General features: G+C 47.1%; 1 protein-coding gene and 1 non-coding gene across 2 annotated transcripts in view; one reads left to right on the top strand and one right to left on the bottom strand.

Moving 5' to 3' along the window:
* Window positions 5,281–18,559, bottom strand: part of XYLT1 (xylosyltransferase 1) — a 350,305-nt gene continuing 337,026 nt past the window's right edge. The window contains exon 12 of the mRNA XM_018040831.1: window positions 5,281–11,775. Coding sequence (XP_017896320.1) covers window positions 11,453–11,775 — 323 coding nt within the window. The 3' untranslated portion in view covers window positions 5,281–11,452. The remainder of the gene's footprint in view (window positions 11,776–18,559) is intronic.
* Window positions 12,042–12,114, top strand: TRNAC-GCA. Its single transcript has one exon. It is a non-coding gene; the product is annotated as a tRNA-Cys (tRNA).

Raw genomic sequence — 18,559 nt, 5'->3', positions numbered from 1 at the left:
ATTGGAAAACACTGACACTGAGGGACGGAACAATTAGGTTTCGGGATAAAGATCAGACTTTGAGTTAGGGGGTGGTTAGTGAGGGTTCCATGTCCCTTACATCCCCGATGTTCCTCCTGCTTCTGCCAGTCTTTGAAGCTGAGTTTGGGCCAATACCCACGTTAGATGAACAAACCCTAGAGTCCTTGATGACAAGCTCAATGTCAGAATCTGTGGATGCAGGCCATGAATAGTCTAGGTCAGAAAATAAAAGTTGGTAGGAAGGACTATACTTTACTGGAACCAAACCAAGAACATCAGTGTTCGTAGTTTGGAGTGATTCTTGATCCTGGAGTTCATCCAAGTTCTCCTTTGGCCCCTTGCATCTTACCTGCCCACCATCCAACCCCAGTGAAATCAGCAGATGGTCATGACGTGATCTAGGCATGCTGAAAAGATTACCGTGATGGTGAGGGAGATCCCAAAGGTTTCACAAAAAGAAAAAGAAAAAGCATTAGCTAAAGAATGGAGCCAAAGTGCTCAGACACCACTTGGCAGCCAGGGACTGTGTTAAATCAGAACAACCGGGAGAGAAAGGTGCTTTGGAGTAATTGGTGTTGAAGCTGCTTCCAGAGCTCATTCCTCTTAGGAGAAAACTGTCTGTCTAGAAACAAGGAGAGTCTTACCTTTAGAGTTTTCTGTAGATGCGGAGTGTGAGGCCCTGAGAGACTGGTCTGCAAAGAGGCGGAGGGACAAGAGATAATAGAGCATTTATGGGAGGGTTGCCTGAGGGCAGTCAGAGGAAGAGAAGGAGGCCCGCACATGCCTGGATGCTGGAGGTTGTGTGGGCAGGTGGCTGATCAGGGATTTGGGGCTTCTGTGAATGGGAGTATCTGATATTAAATTCTAAATCATTTGAAATATTCTCAGGCAATTTCTTACCTGAAAGCTTTGGCAAATCTTCTGTTTACATAGCCTGGCAGTAGTATTTTGGGGGAGTGATGGCTTGGGGTGTTTATTAGGGGGTGATACAGTGGAGAAGGAAATGGCAACCCACTCCAGTGTTCTTGCCTGGAGAATCTCAGGGACAGGGGAGCCTGGTGGGCTGCCGTCTATGGCGTCGCACAGAGTCGGACACGACTGAAGTGATTTAGCAGTAGTAGCAGAGTGCAGAGACAAGAAAATGTACGTCTGGTATTTTTGCTGTAAGCTTTTTAGCCACAAACATTTTTGCTGTGTAACTAATTGACCATAAGGGAATTTTGTTGTAAAAGAGAAAATAAGGAAAAATAAAAGAAGGGCATTAAAAAGGACATAATGAAACATGAAAAATGAGTAAAAAATTAAAGTCTTTATTGAAATATATTTGAATACACTTGAAATGTATTTAGATTCATGGCAATACTGTGCAAATAACTGATTTTATTTTGCCTGTTATATCTAAGCACTTGTCTTCCGAGTTTTTCATTCATAGAATTTTATACAATTTTTTGGCTTGTTGATGTGTCTCCTCACTTGGCATCACACTTTTCTATTTTGATAAAATTCTTCATTAACAGAGGCATCAGCTTCCAAATTCTAGGATGCATGTTTGCATCCGAGCTTTGAATCGTGTTGAGAAAGCTCTTTATTCTTGGCAGATTGTCACATGTCCACTGATAGACGTTCCAAAGTTCTATGGAAGGTGTGGATTCAACTCTGCACCTTTAAATCACTGGAGGATTTGCAAAGGACATTATCATTTTCTAGTACAGCCTTTGCCCTGACTTATATTCTCTCAGTCACACGTCCAATAAGTTTTATCATAGTATTTTCTATCAAGTCCATAGACATAGTTATTGTCCACTATTTTAAGAGCACCAAACCTGCTCATCACTGTACAGACTTTTATGAGGGCTAAGATTGATGGAATGCAAAAATGGGAGTTCTATGTCAATGGAGAAATGGAACTGAAACTGTCAACCACTTAGAACCAAACTGCCAACCAGTTATCTTTCACAGCAAGATTGCCTTATGGCCGGTTAGGTGTGAGGCAAAAATGTTTTGCAGCAAAGATGTTTATGGCAAAGGTGCTTACAGGAGAAGTACCTAGAACTGAAATAAAGAATCTACAGAACAGAGAGGTGATTTGTCAAATGAACCAGTTTAGTGGAAGTAGAACCTAGGTGGTAGATGAACTTGAGGATCCCCAAGAATCTCCAAAGAGATTGGGGGCAATGCTGTGTTTCCCTTGTTCAGGGCATTTGAAAAATATCATTTGAATCTTCAAAGTCAAGGTGACACCATCTTATCATGAATAGAAGACATTAAGTCTCAAATAGAGAACAGTTGTTCTGACAAACAAAATGAAATGCCCCTAAAGAGATTATGGAAATAGTAGCAGTCTTGTTCATTTATTCTTTCATCAAACACTGGGACATCATTTTATGTGTCAAGCCCCTCAATGCATGCTGAAAATATAGACATCACCCCTTGCCCTCAAGGAGCTTTACCTTTCGGTTGTGAAGGCAAGAGGAGCTGAGATTTTTTGAGCTCCTCCTATGTGTAGACAGTGGGCTTTGTATTTCATTTGCACTGTCTTTCTAAAATTCTCCCAACAGCTTTATGAGTAAGTAACAATTATCCCCATATAGATAGGTAAACTGAAGCTCAGACATGTTAGGGTCCTTGACCCAAATCTGACTCAGCTAATCCACAAGGAAATCTGTGTTTGGACACAGGATTATCTGACTCCAAATTTGGAAGAAGGGTCCTTATTTTGGTCAGGGCCATGGGAAAATTGGTAGGCATTCAGGCTCAGTAGTGTGATTTGAAAAGTACTCCCCATATTTGTCCTGAGTCCTACCCAGTCTGCCATAATGCCCATCAGTCTATCTGCTTTAGTGCTTTTCACTGGGTGAACCATTGCTGTCCACCTCATCCCCATTTTTAGAATATTGACACCAATTCAGCAAGGCTCCATCACCTCATTATGGATGAGTTTCCTAGCATGGGGGATCTGGTGCCTGCTGCAGGGGCAAAGGAGAGACTGGGATCCCAGGAGGTCAATGTTACACAAACTTGGAGAAGATATTGTTCTTCTTTGCAGGCACAGACTCTGCTTTTTGATGCAAGTAAGAATCACCCACCATAATTAGTAAAGGGCAGTTACTTGGGTCTTTTAAATGAGTCCTGTGCCCAGGCTACAAGGAGAAAAGGAGTCATGTTGTCTCATGACTAATTAAGTGAGGATGAAATCTGAACCATCTGTATGATATTTATTTAAAATGATTTGCTCAAGACCTACCCAGAATCCTTCTCCTTGGGGAGATAGCTAGGAGCTGGGTGGAGACAATTTGGGCATTTGAAGAGCAGGAATGCACTGGACTGGCAAGCTGAGAATGCACCTGAGCCTGGAGTTGGCTGTGGCCAGTGGATGGACATCTTTTGTTTGTTCAGCACATCGGAAATGCTCCTCTTCCATTCTGACCATGTGATTGGGATGGGGCTGCCAATCACAGTTTCTTATCCAATCACCTGGCCGCAGGGGTAGATACATGATCCAGACTCAGCCAATGATAGTGCCTTGTTTGCCTGGCCCCAGTGATTTGTTGGAGCCACTTCCTTTGGCAATGAGAACAAAGGACATAGATGTTTTTCTGCTGTGCTGCTTGAAGGCTAAGGAGTGACTTCTAGGGCCTCCTGTCTCTATCACACGGCACTGGCTGTCTGCAGAGGGGAATAGAATCAAGCTGGGAGCTGCAGAAATGGAGCAAAAGGGGACAAAGAGTGTCAGCGCTCTAGTTCCCAGTCTTGAGCCTCCTGGAGAATCTCTCATCCTTGTCTTTTGCATTTGAACTGTTTTCTTCTGCAATTTCAGGAGCCAAGTTTCCTCATCTGATTAACCTTGAGTTAGGGTACTGTTGGTTCCAAGTGAAAGAACAGATAGGAACATCAAAAGTCATATTTGAGAGCATTTTCTTGTAAGAAGCTGGGCAGCATGCTGTTTCCCAGCAGACCAAATCAACTAAGTCTGGAGGCACAGGCTCAAGAGTCTCCAACACTTGACCTACCTCCTTTGGGTACCAATTCTAATTTTATACTCTTTCGATTCCACCTTAGGCAAGGGATGAATTATTCTCAGTTTGGTCTCATTCTCAGCGACTCAGCCTAGAATACAACTCTCAGCACCTGGCAGCCAGGCCTCCAGTCAGTTTCACCAAAGGCCCAGCTGCTTCCCTGAGAGGTAAGAGTTTTAAGGCCTGTTGGCTACATACCCCCTTGGAGTCACCAAAGGGATTGACTGAGTGGGAGGGAGGGAGACATTGCAAAGGCTATTTCTGCTCCCACTTCAGCTGGAGCAGCCCTCCAGTTACTTTCACTTTATTCTATTGTTTTAAATTGAAACTTGGTTGATGTATGTTACTTTCAGGTGTACTACAGAAGGATTTGACATTTGCATACATTATGAAGTATTATGAAGTGACCACCACGCTAACTCTACTAACCATCTGTCCCCATCAAAAGTGGGCACATTATTAACTGCATTCCTTATGATCCAGGGCTTCCCTGGTGGCTGAGATGGTAAAGAATCTGCCTGCAATGTGGGAGACCTGGGTTAGATCCTTGGGTCAGAAAGATCCCCTGGAGAAGGGAATGGCTACCCACTCCAGTATTCTGGCCTGGAAAAGGCCATGCATAGAGGAGCCTGGCGGGCTACAGTCCATGGGATCAAAGAGTCAGACACGACCGAGCAACCACTCTCACTTTCTTATGCTGTGTATTACATCCTTGTGACTTATTCAGTATCTAACTGGAGGTTTATATCTCTCAGTCCCCTTCACCTATGTCACCAACCCCCTACCCCCTTCCTTCTGGCAACCAGTGTTCTCCTCTGCCGGCTCCAGTGTTCCCCTTTTTTGGGGCACGTGGCACACAGGATTCTTGTTCCTGACCAGGGATGGAAGCTGGGTCCCCTGCAGTGGAAGCATGGAGTCCTAACTGCTGGACCCCAAGTCTTTTTATATAATGGGTTTAACGCACAATTTGGGGAGGAAATGTAGTCTAGCTGTGTAGAGAAGAGGAAAGGAAAACAGGCTTGCTACCCAACCGGCCAGTTGGCTATAGAAAACATTTGCCCCTTTAGATGGCAGTCTTCCTCACTGTCACCTACGTTGGACAGCAGGCTTGATCAGGAAGTGTGTGCACACATCAGGATTTCCCAGGAGAGGTGGTCTCAGCATGAGGAGAGTGCAGAGGAGCGGGGAGAACATAGGATGACATGAAGATGCAAGATACCATTGAAAAGTCACACACCTACTGTTCCATAAAGACAGTATTTTTTTTTTTAATTTTAAAATTCTGCATCTGAAAACACAGTATGACAGAAAGCATCTATATACACCTGCAGTGTTTTTGGTATGATACAGTATTCAATACATCCACTGTTTTCTGCAAAAGATTTTGCTTTGTCAGACAGAAACAAACTCCCCTAGACAAAAAAATACAGCTAAGGCACAATTTTGTTATTTTTCTGCTAAATGAAAAGACAGAAAAGGTGCAAAAATGGGCGGGTAGTGCAATTGTTTCCGAGAATCACATTCTACCGTGAGGAAAAGCATTCGGATGATTGGAATTTGATTACTGGTCAATTTCAGATAGTTCAATATCTCTTAAAATACTCCTTTAAATAAATAGCAAAATATCTACATCTTTCAGTGTGTGCCATTTGAATTCTCTTTTTAAAACTTTATTTACAGAGTCTCTCTTTTTTTAAAATCAATACATTACAAAATATTTCTGTACAGTTTTATGCATATTATGATCTATAACAAAATAGTTATTTTTAAAAACTATATCACCACATGTCTTTGAAAAACAATGAAAGGGACGGTAATAACTTATTGTGAGGCCTCTAAAAAAATACCCAAATGCTATTGACAATATAGTAATACCAAAAAAAGAGACAAAGGACGACAAAGACGATTGAGCTCAATTCCAGTGAATTTCCTATGAAAACCCTGGGGTTGTCTTTGGCCTCCATCAGCCCTGGAGCGATGGCAGGGAAAAGGAGGGACTCTGAAAGCAGGGAGAGTGTGATCCCTTTGAGAACATGACCATCCACCGGGAATATTATATTCTATCACTTTCCAGGCAGGAAGGAGGAAGAGATAAATTGAGAAACTCTGCTGATTTACCCTTGAATGAAGTACATAAAGTCACCAAGTCTTCGGGGGAGGGGGAGAATTGGAAAGCCCACATTGGCATCCTGCTGGTAATTAAACCAGCCTATCGACAGCGGCATTATGCTCCAAGAGAGTGCTTCGGCAGTCGGCTGAGGTTTAGACGAGCACCCAAGCCTTCATTTTACCCATAGGAAAAATAGAAGGATATTTTTCTTCAAGACGACACACAGAAGCCATTTCTACCACATCTACAAGCTACAGATTGGCAGCCCCTGGCTTAGGAGGTTGCTCCGAAAGCTTCAAGATGCTCTTTTCTCTTGGATGTTGGTAGAAATGGGAGAGAGAGGGTGGTCAGCTTTCCAAAAATAATTTTAAGGCCACATTTAAAAACAGAGAAACCTAAGGCTTTTGAAGGGGGGAGGTGGTGTGGAGGAAGGAGGGGAGAAGGGAGGCAAATGAGGAATGGAGAGGATGGAGTTAGCAACGGAGGTGGCAAGACGCAGAACCTGCTTTCCCGTGGGGCCTGTAGGCAGAGGTGGATGGAGTATTCCCAGCCAAGGGGAAGGGGAAGAGAGAGGGCTTCCATCTCCCTGCCTGGGGCTTGGCAAGGACAGAACCAACGACAACGTGAGGGGTAGACACAGGTGGCATGCGGAAGCCCTCCTCAGTCTTAAGAGGGGTCTGTACAGTATCATTTGCCAGGTTAAAAAAAAATAATAATACTTCTGAGAGAGAGACACAGACAGAGAGAGGGAGAGACGCAGAGAGAGAATTTGCATAGATTATACATTCAGCTCCAGCAGATTTGGACACCTTTATTCTTCTCCCTCCTCCCCCAAGGTAAACTTCTCAGCAGACACATGAGGTAGCGCCTGTGGTTGGCCCATGGGCAAAGTAAGGTAGGTGAGGCAAAAAGCACAGAGGACCTCCCATGAGCACGGCTTCCAAAGATGCTTCTAGACACATGGCAAGGTGGCCGCTACAACCCAGGATCTGGAGCGAGCAGGGCTGACACGCCAACCTCTCCCATGAACAATCTCCTGGACATCTCCACCTGGTGTGATGGAATTCTGGAAGGTGGGGACTGGGCCAGTGTGGACCTCCTTGATGTCCAAGGGGCAGCTCTTGAGGTCAGTAAATCCTGTTTCCTCTCCCCTTCAGTATAAACTGTCTTGAGATCAGGAGAGCTGAACAAGCAGGTTCTCACGGGACCCTTCTCTGAGGGACTGTTTCTTCATGATGGGAATGACTAGTAAGAGGCCCTCATTCCCTTCAGAGTTCCACATAAGCTGTTATTTTTGCCCCTTCCCAATGCTGGCTTTTCCCCCTCCACCAGGACAACACCTAACCTCCATAGAGTGGGCCGTGCACAGGTGGAACTGTGGACCGAACCCTTTGCCTACACTCTGGTAACAACAAAACCTGCCAATGTTTGAAAATCAGATTTCCTGTAAAAATATGGATTTTTGGCTTCTCTTACCAAATTAGATGATTCTGCTGTACCGTGCCTGTATTTTCACTCGCAACCGCAGACTGGAGCTGAGAGGCAGCCGTATTTTTTGTCTGTGTCAGGCGCACACTTGCAGACCACAGTCCCCGCCACTCCCTCTTGTCTGACACTAGCCGCTTCATTCATCTGTGTTAGTGTCCTGGACTGCATAGCCATGGGTGACCCCTGCCAGAGGGTGTGGCTTTGACCTGGCAGGCCTTTGCCAACAGCTGTTTCTAGTATATCCCCCTTGGGTGCTGTGGAGGGAGCTTGGGTCCTGCAACCCCAGTGAACTGGACTATGAAAGGGGTCTTTGCTCAGGCCCCCACACCCAGCTGCTACCGCTCTCCTCTCTTAGGGACCCTCTTGGCAAAGAGATCAAGGTTCCAGCCAGGGTTCTCCTTGCACCTGCAAACTGGAGAACTGAAGAAAGCGTAGTCCCCCCAGTCCTAGCCTGTGCCCAGAGCAGCGGTCATCTGCTCTTTTTGGGGAACTGACTCAAACCTCAGCTCCACTGGCATTCTGAAAGTTCAACAATGGCAAACGAAGGCAGAGTGACTCCCGGCCAGATCAGAAGGGCCTTTTTCCAAAGGGAGGAGCACACACACTTCTTAGAATGCGAGGGTCCTAGCAACCGCTCTGCCCTCCTTGGAGACAGACTGCTTTGTGCTGGGGCTGGGAAGCAGGGCTCAGAGTTGTCTGCCTCCTGGGTGTGGCTTCTGCCTGACATCACAGGGGTGAGTGGGAAACTGGACAAAGTATCACAGCTTACTGGATGCATCCTTCTCCCCCAAACCCACATCCCACCTCTCAACCCCCCTAAAGTCCAGGGACCCAGTCAGAGACTCAGTTACACTCTTCTAAATTCTAAAAGGATTTCTAGGGGACCACATTCTTAGGTTTTGAAACTCTCAGGCAGCCACAGTTCAAGGCTGCCTGACCAATGGCCTTGAATTAATAATTCATTCTCAGGTAGACAATAAAAATGAGTTAAACTATTTCCCCTGGGAAAACATCACCTTGGCTCAAATCATCCTGGGCTTTGCTTGAAATTCTCCCTTTTTCCCTTGAAGCCAAATGTAACATCTTCAGAGTGATTCTCTGGTTCAAGAACAGAAGATGTTGAGGAACATCCGGTGTGACTGCTCAGCTTCCCAATTTCCTGGTAGTCAGCGGGGAGTGAGGCCCGGGCCGGGGACAGGAGGGGATCATCCCCAGAGTAATAAGCCAGCTCTGCCATTTCGCCACGTCTTCCCAATAGAACAGGAGTCAGCAATGTCAGGGTGCAGGAGGGGCCTTGCTGAGGAGTCTGTGGGCTCATGCTGCGTGCAGGGATGCACCAGGGCAGGGCTCCCATAGCCACCATAAGTGACATAGAGTCCTAGTGGCCTGGCCAGGAAGTGCAAGGCTGGCTTCCTGGGCAGCTTCCACAGGCTCAAAGAGTCCTTGGACAGAAGCAGAGGCTGCGGGCAGAGAGAGGATGTGCCATGGGCCTCTGGGCTCCCTGTGAGCTTGTAGAATCACATGGCAATTATGTGGGCTTTCTGAGAAAGCCATGCCAGGCCCCTGCCCTTGGGTTCTCCTGGCCTGTCTGGCCACCCCCACCACCCTTTTCCTAAAATAGATCTCTCCTGCTCCTGGGCATGGAAGGAGCGTGCTTTCCCTCTGTCCTCTGATCACAGAGAGGCCCATGGTTAGACTGGCTGTGGGAGGACGGTGATGGAGACGCATGGACGGCCCAAGCTCTGTAGCTGGGTGTCTACCTCCACAAGTAGCAGTCCTGTTGGGTCCCTGTGCTGGGGGCCGGTGCTGGGGACCGCTCAGGAATTCCAACACCCCAGCTAACTGGGCGGTCCTCCACCCTGTGTGAAGAAAAGTGAGGCACCGATGTTCCCAAGGGCACCCCACTTTTAGCCCATGGACATTGCTGGTTGAAGCATTTCCCTCATGGTGTCCAACTCCTTTGCTTTCCACTGAGGACATGGAGGATGGAAGGCAGACACAGAGAGGCAGACATAGGTAGATAGATAGATGGATACATAGAGAAAGCAGGAGGGAGACAGACAGGAGGGGCTGGGGGAACTAGAAGGGCAGGAGGAGGGGGCCTTTTGTGAATAAAGGCAGCTTCTGTTAGTAAGATAACATAATTGACAAGCTGCAAAAACAGCACCTACTAATTAGTCATTGACTAAAACATATAAATAATAAATATCTAAAGTGTCCCTTCTCTGTATCCTCCATGGCCCACAGGACATCCTGCCTTGCAGGGGTGGGGTGGGGTGAGTAGGAGGCGACAGCTAACAGTTCACTGGGAGCAATCGGCAGTACCTTCAAAGCCACATTGGAGAGAAACCCAACGAGGACTGGCTCTCCTGGGAAAGGACAATGTACCCAGGCCTGGGACTTTTCCGAAGGAACCTTTGGGGGAGGGTGGGATCAGTGGAGGAGGGGGTTCTCAGGGAGGGACTGCTGGATGAGCGGGGCAACCCTCCAATGGGCACATGGCAAGGAAACCCTTTGGGTTTCTAGTAACTCAAGCAATTTGAATAATACTACTCTCTAGGTTTTAAACAACCAGATACTCAAAGCTTCCCACTTTCACACTGCATGTCAGGCAGGGCCGGTTGGCACCTCAGACAAGAAAGGCCATGAATTTAAAAACCGAATCTGAAATGCTTTTTCCTCGCTACGTAAATTCTGTTCCACGTGGTTTGGTTGCTCCCAGCAGCACCGAAGACACATTTCACAAAGTTCCAAGTGCCCGACTTCAGAACGAAGGGCTCAGGCAGGTGAGGGGTATTGCTGTGCTGACCAGCTCAGGAGTTTTGCTCCCAGCGATCTCTGAGGTTCACGGCCATGGTCCCCCAAAGTTCCCACTGTCAAAGACCAGAAGGGTCATGGTCTTGGTCTCCTGACCCATGAATGGCTGGGGGGCTTGATGCTAGCCTCAGACTCATGAGCATCACCCCGTTTCTACCTCAAGAGAGGGTGGCCTGGAGCCCAGGATGTCTGGCAGTGACACTTTAGTTGGACTTTGGCCAAGTCATGTCACAAGGCTCTCCTGCTCCTCTAGTTACTAAGGAGGATGGCTGAACCCAAGAAGAGCTGGGGGGAGGCTCAAAGCCACCCCCCCCAACCCCCGCCAAGACTACTACCTCCCTGGGAATGAGCCCACGAATGTGACTTTCATGTCCTGTCACTTCAAGGCTGGATCAAGGGTTTCCTGGCCCAGAGGAGCAGGAAGATGAGCTGAAGGGCAGGGCTGGAGATCAAACCCACCCTCTGGGTACTGCTTTCCAAACTAGCTTCTGCAGAGCCCTTGGGTTCTGAAGAGGTACCTTAGGAGATGCCCTTGGCAAAGGGACTGCCCGGTGGGCTGAGCTTTGACATAGAACCTCACACTCTCAGCTTCCACCCAAGCAGCCTGGATTTCATCTGTAGCTTGAACCTCCACCTATGACTCGGTAAAACAAATACTCTGCTGCTCAAAAGAAAAGTTTGGGGATCACTTGTCTGGGGGTGGGGTCATGTCATTGAGGGGGAAGACAAGGAACCTGTAGAACTCGAGGATCAACCAGAAGAGGTAAGACCACCACGGTGCTGGGACCAAGCCATTGCTGTCCCCAGTAGCCAGCCTGCAGGGTGCAGGTGGTTGGCAGAACCTGCTTTGGCCTCCAAACCTTCCTTCTTCATCATCCTATGGCCAGGAGAGCCCCTCTCACAAAAGGCAGCCCCAGGGGTAGGAGGTCAGGGTCTGGGTCCCACTGGCCATCTGGCTGCTTTCCCTTTGAGATCCGCTGGGGTCCCCACGTGCCCAGTGCTACCTGAGCCGGCCGTCGGGTTTGACCGCCCCCAGCTCCGACTTGGGGTCGGGGCTAAAGGAGCTCCAGGCTGTCTGGCTGCAGGTCTGCATGACCGGGCAGGCGCTGGGGCCTGTGGCACAGATGTCCATGGCAGTCCACATCCCGCCCACCAGCGAGTCCAGCCAGCGCTCCAGCGTGGCACCGGCGGAGGCCGCATTTCTCCGAGCCTGCTCCACCTGGGCGGGGTTGATGGGCAGGCTGAGGACGGGGTTCAGGCTCTGGAAGCTCTGCTCCATGTAGGCGCTGCGGAGAGGCCCATTGTGCAGCCTCAATGCCTCCTCTGAAAGTCAAAGGGAACAATGACATCAGTAGACGAGCCACAGACTGGTCACCCACTACTGCGTGCCTGGCACCATGCTGGGCACTGCATAGCACTGTCCAGCTCATGGGACAATCTCATGAGGAAGTCTTTTTAGAAATCCCATTGTACAGACAAAGAAATTGAGCTCACAAGGACATCCCTTCAAAAGGTGTGAGCCCACTTTGTGTAGGGCATGGTCCATTCATTTATCCATTCAGCATGTATTTATGGAGCCCCTACTATAGTCCCTGGTGGCTCAGATGGTAAAGCGTCTGCCTGCAATGCAGAAGGCCCAGGTTCAGTTCCTGGGCCAGGAAGATCCCCTGGAGAAGGAAATGGCAAACCACTCCAGTACTTTTGCCTGGAAAATCCCATGGGCGGAGGAACCCGGTAGGCTACAGGCCATGGGGTCGCAAAGAGTCATACACAACTAAGCGATTTTCTGCTATAGCCCAGACAGTAATTCATTCAACACATATTTACCAAACATCTGCTATCTGCAAGGCATTCATTTATTCATTTATTTGATGCAGATATATTAAGTGCCAGGCTCTATTCTGTGGTAGAGCAAACCAGACAATGAAGGAAGAATGATGTCGATAAAGAAACAAATAAATAAGGTCATTCCCCAAACTGATAAGCGTCATGAAAGGAATTAATGGGGTGTGTTAAGTCAGAGCAGCGGCTTGATAAACTAAGGCCCTTGGGCCAAATTTGGCCCACCACCTGTTGTTGCAAATAAATTTTACTGGAACATGGCTATGCCCATTTGGACACATATTGTCTATGACTGTTACCACAGTACAGCTGAGTAGTTGTGACAGAAATTGTACATGGTCCACAGAGCTGAAAACTTTACTATCTAGCCCTTTAGAGTAAAAACTTGCTGATTTCTGGGTTAGAGAGTGACAAAGTGTTTATCTTAGATGAGATGGGCAGGGAAGACCTCTCCGAGGTGGTGACATCTGATCTGAGTGCTGATTCACGCGAAGGAAGAAGCTATACACAGATCCTGGAGAAGAGAACTCTAGGTTTTGGGAACAGAAAGTATTCAGCCTCACTGCGCACCTTGCCCCAAATCACACAGGTAGTGAGAGTTGGAGCCAGGGTTTGAACTGGGGTCTGTGGATCTCACAGCCTGGACAGGAGTCCTGCACTTGGCTGCTGGATGCCCACCGTGGGCTTTCTATAAGACAGGGGTTTCTCCTTTGGTCTAAGGTGTAGTGCATGAATGGATCACAGCAAGGAGTCCTGGGGAGCCCAAAGCTTGGACCAGAGCTGGGTAAGTGGGAGGTGCAAATGGCTTCTGAAACAGCTCTGCCTTGCTGAGAACCAGGGTCTCAGGCCAGAGCATGGGCACCATAGTAAGGCTGCCTGCTTTGAATCCCCACGTCCCACACACTAGCCATCTGACTTCTTCTTCATCAGTAAAAATGGGTAGAGAATTATTACCTGCCTCGTAGCTTTGTTTGCGATGATTAAGTATGCTGACTCATGTGAGGTGCTTAAAATGCCGCCCAGCATATTCAAAGTATTCAGGAAAGTTTAGCTAGGACTATTATCATTGGCATTATTAGGACACAACAGACACACACACACAACTATAGGGCTGGTTTTTATCATCCCCATTTTACAGATGAGGAAACAGAAGCAGCTATAGTTTAGATCTGGAGTTAAATCCAGGGCGGGCTGACTCCCAAGCCAGAGCATGTCATTGCCATACACTGTGGTAGTAAACACAGAAAACAAGCTTATACATCCACAGGAAGCTAAAACAGTGCTTTTCATTTTTATTTTATTTTTCCATCTGGGGGCTAGTCTTTTGCAGAGTCAGTTCCCCGACTGCAAAATGGGGATACTTACCCTTCCAGCAATTAGACTCACAAGACTGGTATGAGGCTCGGGGAAAAGCCCATGTGCTTTGTAAAGTAACATATGAACAAGAAAGACACTGACTGTTTCCCAGGGCTTAAAGACAGGGAAGCAGAAATTATAGATATTTGGGCTGACAAAAAGAAGCTAGACATCTCTGTTTTGAGGAAGCTCCCACTCATGGCTTATTTCATTGCTAATTGTAAGAATATATTTTAAAGGAAGACTAGATCATGATTCTGGTAAGTCATGTTTTACCAAATCAGGTTTTGCTATAGCCAAGCTCACTGAGATTAGAAGGAACCTCTTTCTAAGACAACGCAGCATTCAGATGACAATGCTTCCTCTTTACTTGAAAGTGGCTGTCACTCTTGGAGACAATCAGGACAACCTGGATAATCAGAAGGTTATTTTCTAATATGTGCAATCCTGAGTGAGGAAGAAAGACAGGGTATATATATCTGCACTTCAAAAAGCAACGAGAAACCTAGTTGATTTAAAAATGTGCCTTTCCCTGAGGAAACCATAACTGACAAAGACTCATGGACCCCAGAGTTCATTGTAGCACAATTTACAATAAATGGCACCCCACTCCAGTATCCTTGCCTGGAGAATCCCATGGACGGAGGAACCTGGTGGGTCACAGTCCACGGGGTCGCAAAGAGTCGGACACGACTGAGCGACTTCACTTTCACTTCACTCACTTAAGACATGGAAGCAACCTAGATGTCCATCGACAGATGAATGGATAAAGAAGCTGTGGTATATACATACAATGGGATATTAGCCATAAAAAGGAACACATCTGAGTTAGTTCTAATGAGGTGGATGAACCTTGGAGCTGATCATACAGAGTGAAGTAAGTCAATGGGGAAGAACAAATAGCGTATATTAAGGCAAATGTATGGACTCTAGAAACGTGATCCGGATGGGCTTGTTTGCAGGGCAGCAGTAGAGGTGCAGACATAGAGAACCGACTTCTGGACACAGGGTGGGACGAACGGAGAGAGCAACGTGGATACATGCACACTACCGTTTGGAAAACACAGAGCCAGCGGGGATCTGCTGTATGACTCGGGGGCTCCAGCCAGGGCTCTGTGCCAACCCAGAGGGGTGGGACAGCGTGGGAGGCGGGAGGGAGGCCCCAGAGGGAGGGGTCGCATGCAAACCCATGGCTGATTCATGTTGATGTATGGCAGAAACCCACACCGTATTGTAAAGCAGTTATCCTTCAATTCAAAGTACATTTTGAAAAAAGAAAGGCAAAACAATATGGTTGACATATCCCCTGAGAAAACCATAATTCAAAAGGATACACATGTCCAATGTTTATCGCGGCACCATTCACAATAGGCAGGATGTGGGAACAACCTAAATGTCCAACAACAGATGCATGGATAAAGAAGATGTGGTGTGTATATATATATAGAACTCAGCTACAAAAGGAAAAAAAAAAGGGTCATTTGTACAGATGTAGATGGACCTAGAGTCTGTTATACAGAGCGAAGTAAGTCAGAAAGAGAAAAATAAATACTGTATATTAATGCATATATGTGGAGTCTAGAAAAAGGGTACAGATGAACCTATCTCCAGGGCAGGAATAGAGACGCAGGCATAGAGAATAGACATGCAGACACCAGGCGGGTGAGAAAGATAAAGTGAAAGGAAAAGTGAAAGTGAAGTCGCTCAGTCCTGCCCGACTCTTCGACCCCAAGGACTGTAGCCTACCACGCTCTTCCGTCCGTGGCATTTAAAGGTGGGACTAATTGGGAGATGATTGACATACATACATTACCATATGTAAAACAGATGGCTAGTGGGAACCTGCTATAAAGCACAGGGCATTCAGGTTGGTCCTTTGTGATGATCTAGAGAGGTGGGATGTGGGGGTGGTGGGTGGGAGGGAGGTCCAAGACGGAGTGGATGTAGGTATACTTATAGCTGATTCACTTCCCTGTACAGCAGAAACTAACACAACATCGAAAATTATACTCCAGTGAAAAAAACAGCTATACAAGTCATTCCTTCAGTTCCCAATGAGGAAGCTGGGGGGCTGGACTCTGCGGTTTGGAGGCAGACAGGTCGGAGAGAGCAGCGAAGCATGCATGGAGCGCATATCCTGTCTTGCTATGTTTAGCAGAGCCTCTCTTTTTCAAGTTCATTACTAAGTCTGGCTCTCGCCCATTTCTCCCTGATACCCACCACCGGGTGGGCAGCTCCTGCCCCCGTCTTAACAGAGATTGCGGAGAAGAGAAGCTGGAGATCGGGGAGACACCCAAACTGAGAAAAGGCAGGACTTGCAAAGTGGAAAGAGCAATTAACAAACATTTGAACACTGGGAATCAAATATTGTGGTTGGTGCAGAAAACCCTTATGAAAAATGAGGTTAACGTGGGAAATGCTATTACAGCATCAGCCCGCGCTGCTCGCCTCTCTAATTAAATCTCCCTCAATTCCACCTCATCAGATTTCTTGAGATTACCAGGGGCGCATCAATAGCAAATTACTCTTGATGAATCATTTTACAAATTGCGTTGCTCCCACCTTCTTGTTCCCTGACACTAGAACATCATTAACAGATACAATTACCAATAACAGGGGGGCTGCTCCCAGTGCGATAAAATGACCCCTGGTTCGCCCTGGGCATGGGCGGGAAGAGCCTTGTTGTCTTTAGAAACCCCAGGAGAAAAGACAGGAAAAATCGGGACCCTGTGCATGGCCCTGGGCCATTTTACTGAGGTAGGATGGCTTCAGGGCTATTCTTGTTCTAGGTGTATTGAAAGCAGAGAGGAGATGGTCACTTTCATGCCTCTCCTGGCTTTGGGAACCCTTAGTGATGCTAAAAATGTGAGCCTCTTCAGGGTGACACTCGAGGACCCTAAAGTGGGTGGGCTCTGGCCCAGCTAGTTCTGGAGGGACTGTCTTTTGCCTGTTTCATGGGGCAGAGGAGAAGCAGACGTCCCTCTCCTGAAAACATGAGGTCCAGATCTTTCCGCCTGTTAGCACAGAAACTTGGCAGAAATTGACAGACTTCACATCAATTCTCCCTTCTTAGGACTCCAAGTGCCCTCCCCCATGTCTATGTCCCTCTCTCCTTGGGTCACTCCTAAATAACACCCAGCCTAGAGCTCTTTTTAGCTAACGGAGACTATGAAGCGTTCCTTGCTTCTGGGTTTGTGATCTGTTAGATGGAGATGGAGAATTTCAAACACCCAGAGAACTAGAAATCCTGTTTCTAGGAATCTGTGTTATGGAAGAATTTTCATGGGCATATACTGTTCAAGAATCTTCTTTACAGTGTTATCTGTAACAACAACAATAAAAGAAGGTATGTGTCCACCAAGATGGGGGACAGACTGTGGATCCTAAGCTCAAAGGAATACTAGGCAGCTGGTAGTTTTATATATATTGACTTGAAAGTGAAAAAAAGCAAGTTTCACTACAAAGTGTATCATTCTACTTTTCAAAAATGACAGTATCTTTGTGATTTATTTTGTATTTGAAAGTGAAAGCTGCTCAGTCATGTCTGACTTTTTGTGACCCCATGGACTACACGGTCCATGGAATTCTCCAGGCCAGAATACTGGAGTGGGTAGCCTTTCCCTTCTCCAGGGGATCTTCCCGACCCAGGAATTGAACCGGGGTCTCCTGCATTGCAGGCGGATTCTTTACCAGCTGAGTTATCAACACTGAGAAACGTCTAGAAGGATGCACACTGGACTCTTGGCAGTGGCCACTCCAAGGGGTGGAACTGAACAGGGAGGAAGACGTTGTGAGTGCCTCCGTGCATGCTAAGTTGCTTCAGTCATGTTCAATTCTGTGCGACTGTAGCCCACCAAGCTCCTCTGTCCAGGGGATTCTCTAGGCAAGAATACTGGAGTGGGTTGCCATGCCCTCTTTCCAGGGGATCTTCCTGACCCAGGGGTTGAACCCATGTCTCCTACACTACAGGTGAATTCTTTACTGTTGGGTCCCGGGGGGATTGAGGAAGATGGTCCCCATGATGAAAGAGGAAAGGTGGGGAAATAGGAAAATAAAAGAAACATTTTGGGGAAAAAAAGAAAAAAGGCAGATACACTAGGAGTCTGATATCCCTTCTCCCAGACCTACTCATCCTGAATTTCCTGTTAGTAATTCCCATCATTTCTTCATACCTTTCTACTGACACATGAATACTGAAATAACATATTGTTGGCTTGGCCAGTTTTTGAACTTTAAATACATGCACTGTAATTATTATATTCAACCCCCTGACAAAGTTATGTTCTAGACGTTTGTCCAGATCAGCATGTGGAGTGGTTCCCTGCTGCGTAGACTTTCGCTGTCAGGACAGACCACGCTGATGGCCCATCAGATGGCGGACATCTGGATAAGTTCTGGCTTGCTGCTATTATGAACAATTCTGCTGTATTTCTGCACAAGCCTCTACCTCGGGTGGAATGTCTGTGTGGTATGTATCTATGTTCAACTTCACCAGCAAATGCTAAAGCATTTTCCAAACTCATTTTATTATGTGGCTCTCCCACCAGGACATACATCATTCTTCATTGTGTGTGAGCTCAGTTGTGCCCAACGCTTTGTGAGCCCCTCTGTCCATGGAATTTTCCAGGCAAGAATATTGGAGTGGGTTGCCATTTACTCCTCCAGGGGGATCTTCCTGACCCAAGGATCGAACCCACATCTCTTGTGTCTCCTGCCTTGGCAGGTGGGTTCTTTACCAACTGCATCACCTGGGAAGCTGGTGGCTTCCAGGACATGCATGGACGGTTATTATTCTCCAACTTGACCGTCAAATAATGTTGTCTCAACTTCAAACAGGTCCTAACATGGTGGATGTGAAGTGGAATCTCTTTTTGATTTGAATTTGCATTTCTCTCATTACTCATGAGGC

The sequence above is a fragment of the Capra hircus genome, chromosome 25, assembly GCF_001704415.2.
Source record: "Capra hircus breed San Clemente chromosome 25, ASM170441v1, whole genome shotgun sequence".
Taxonomy (NCBI): Eukaryota; Metazoa; Chordata; class Mammalia; order Artiodactyla; family Bovidae; genus Capra; species Capra hircus.
The sequence above is the reverse complement of the archived record's forward strand: the minus strand, read 5'-3'. Positions and strand labels throughout refer to the sequence as shown.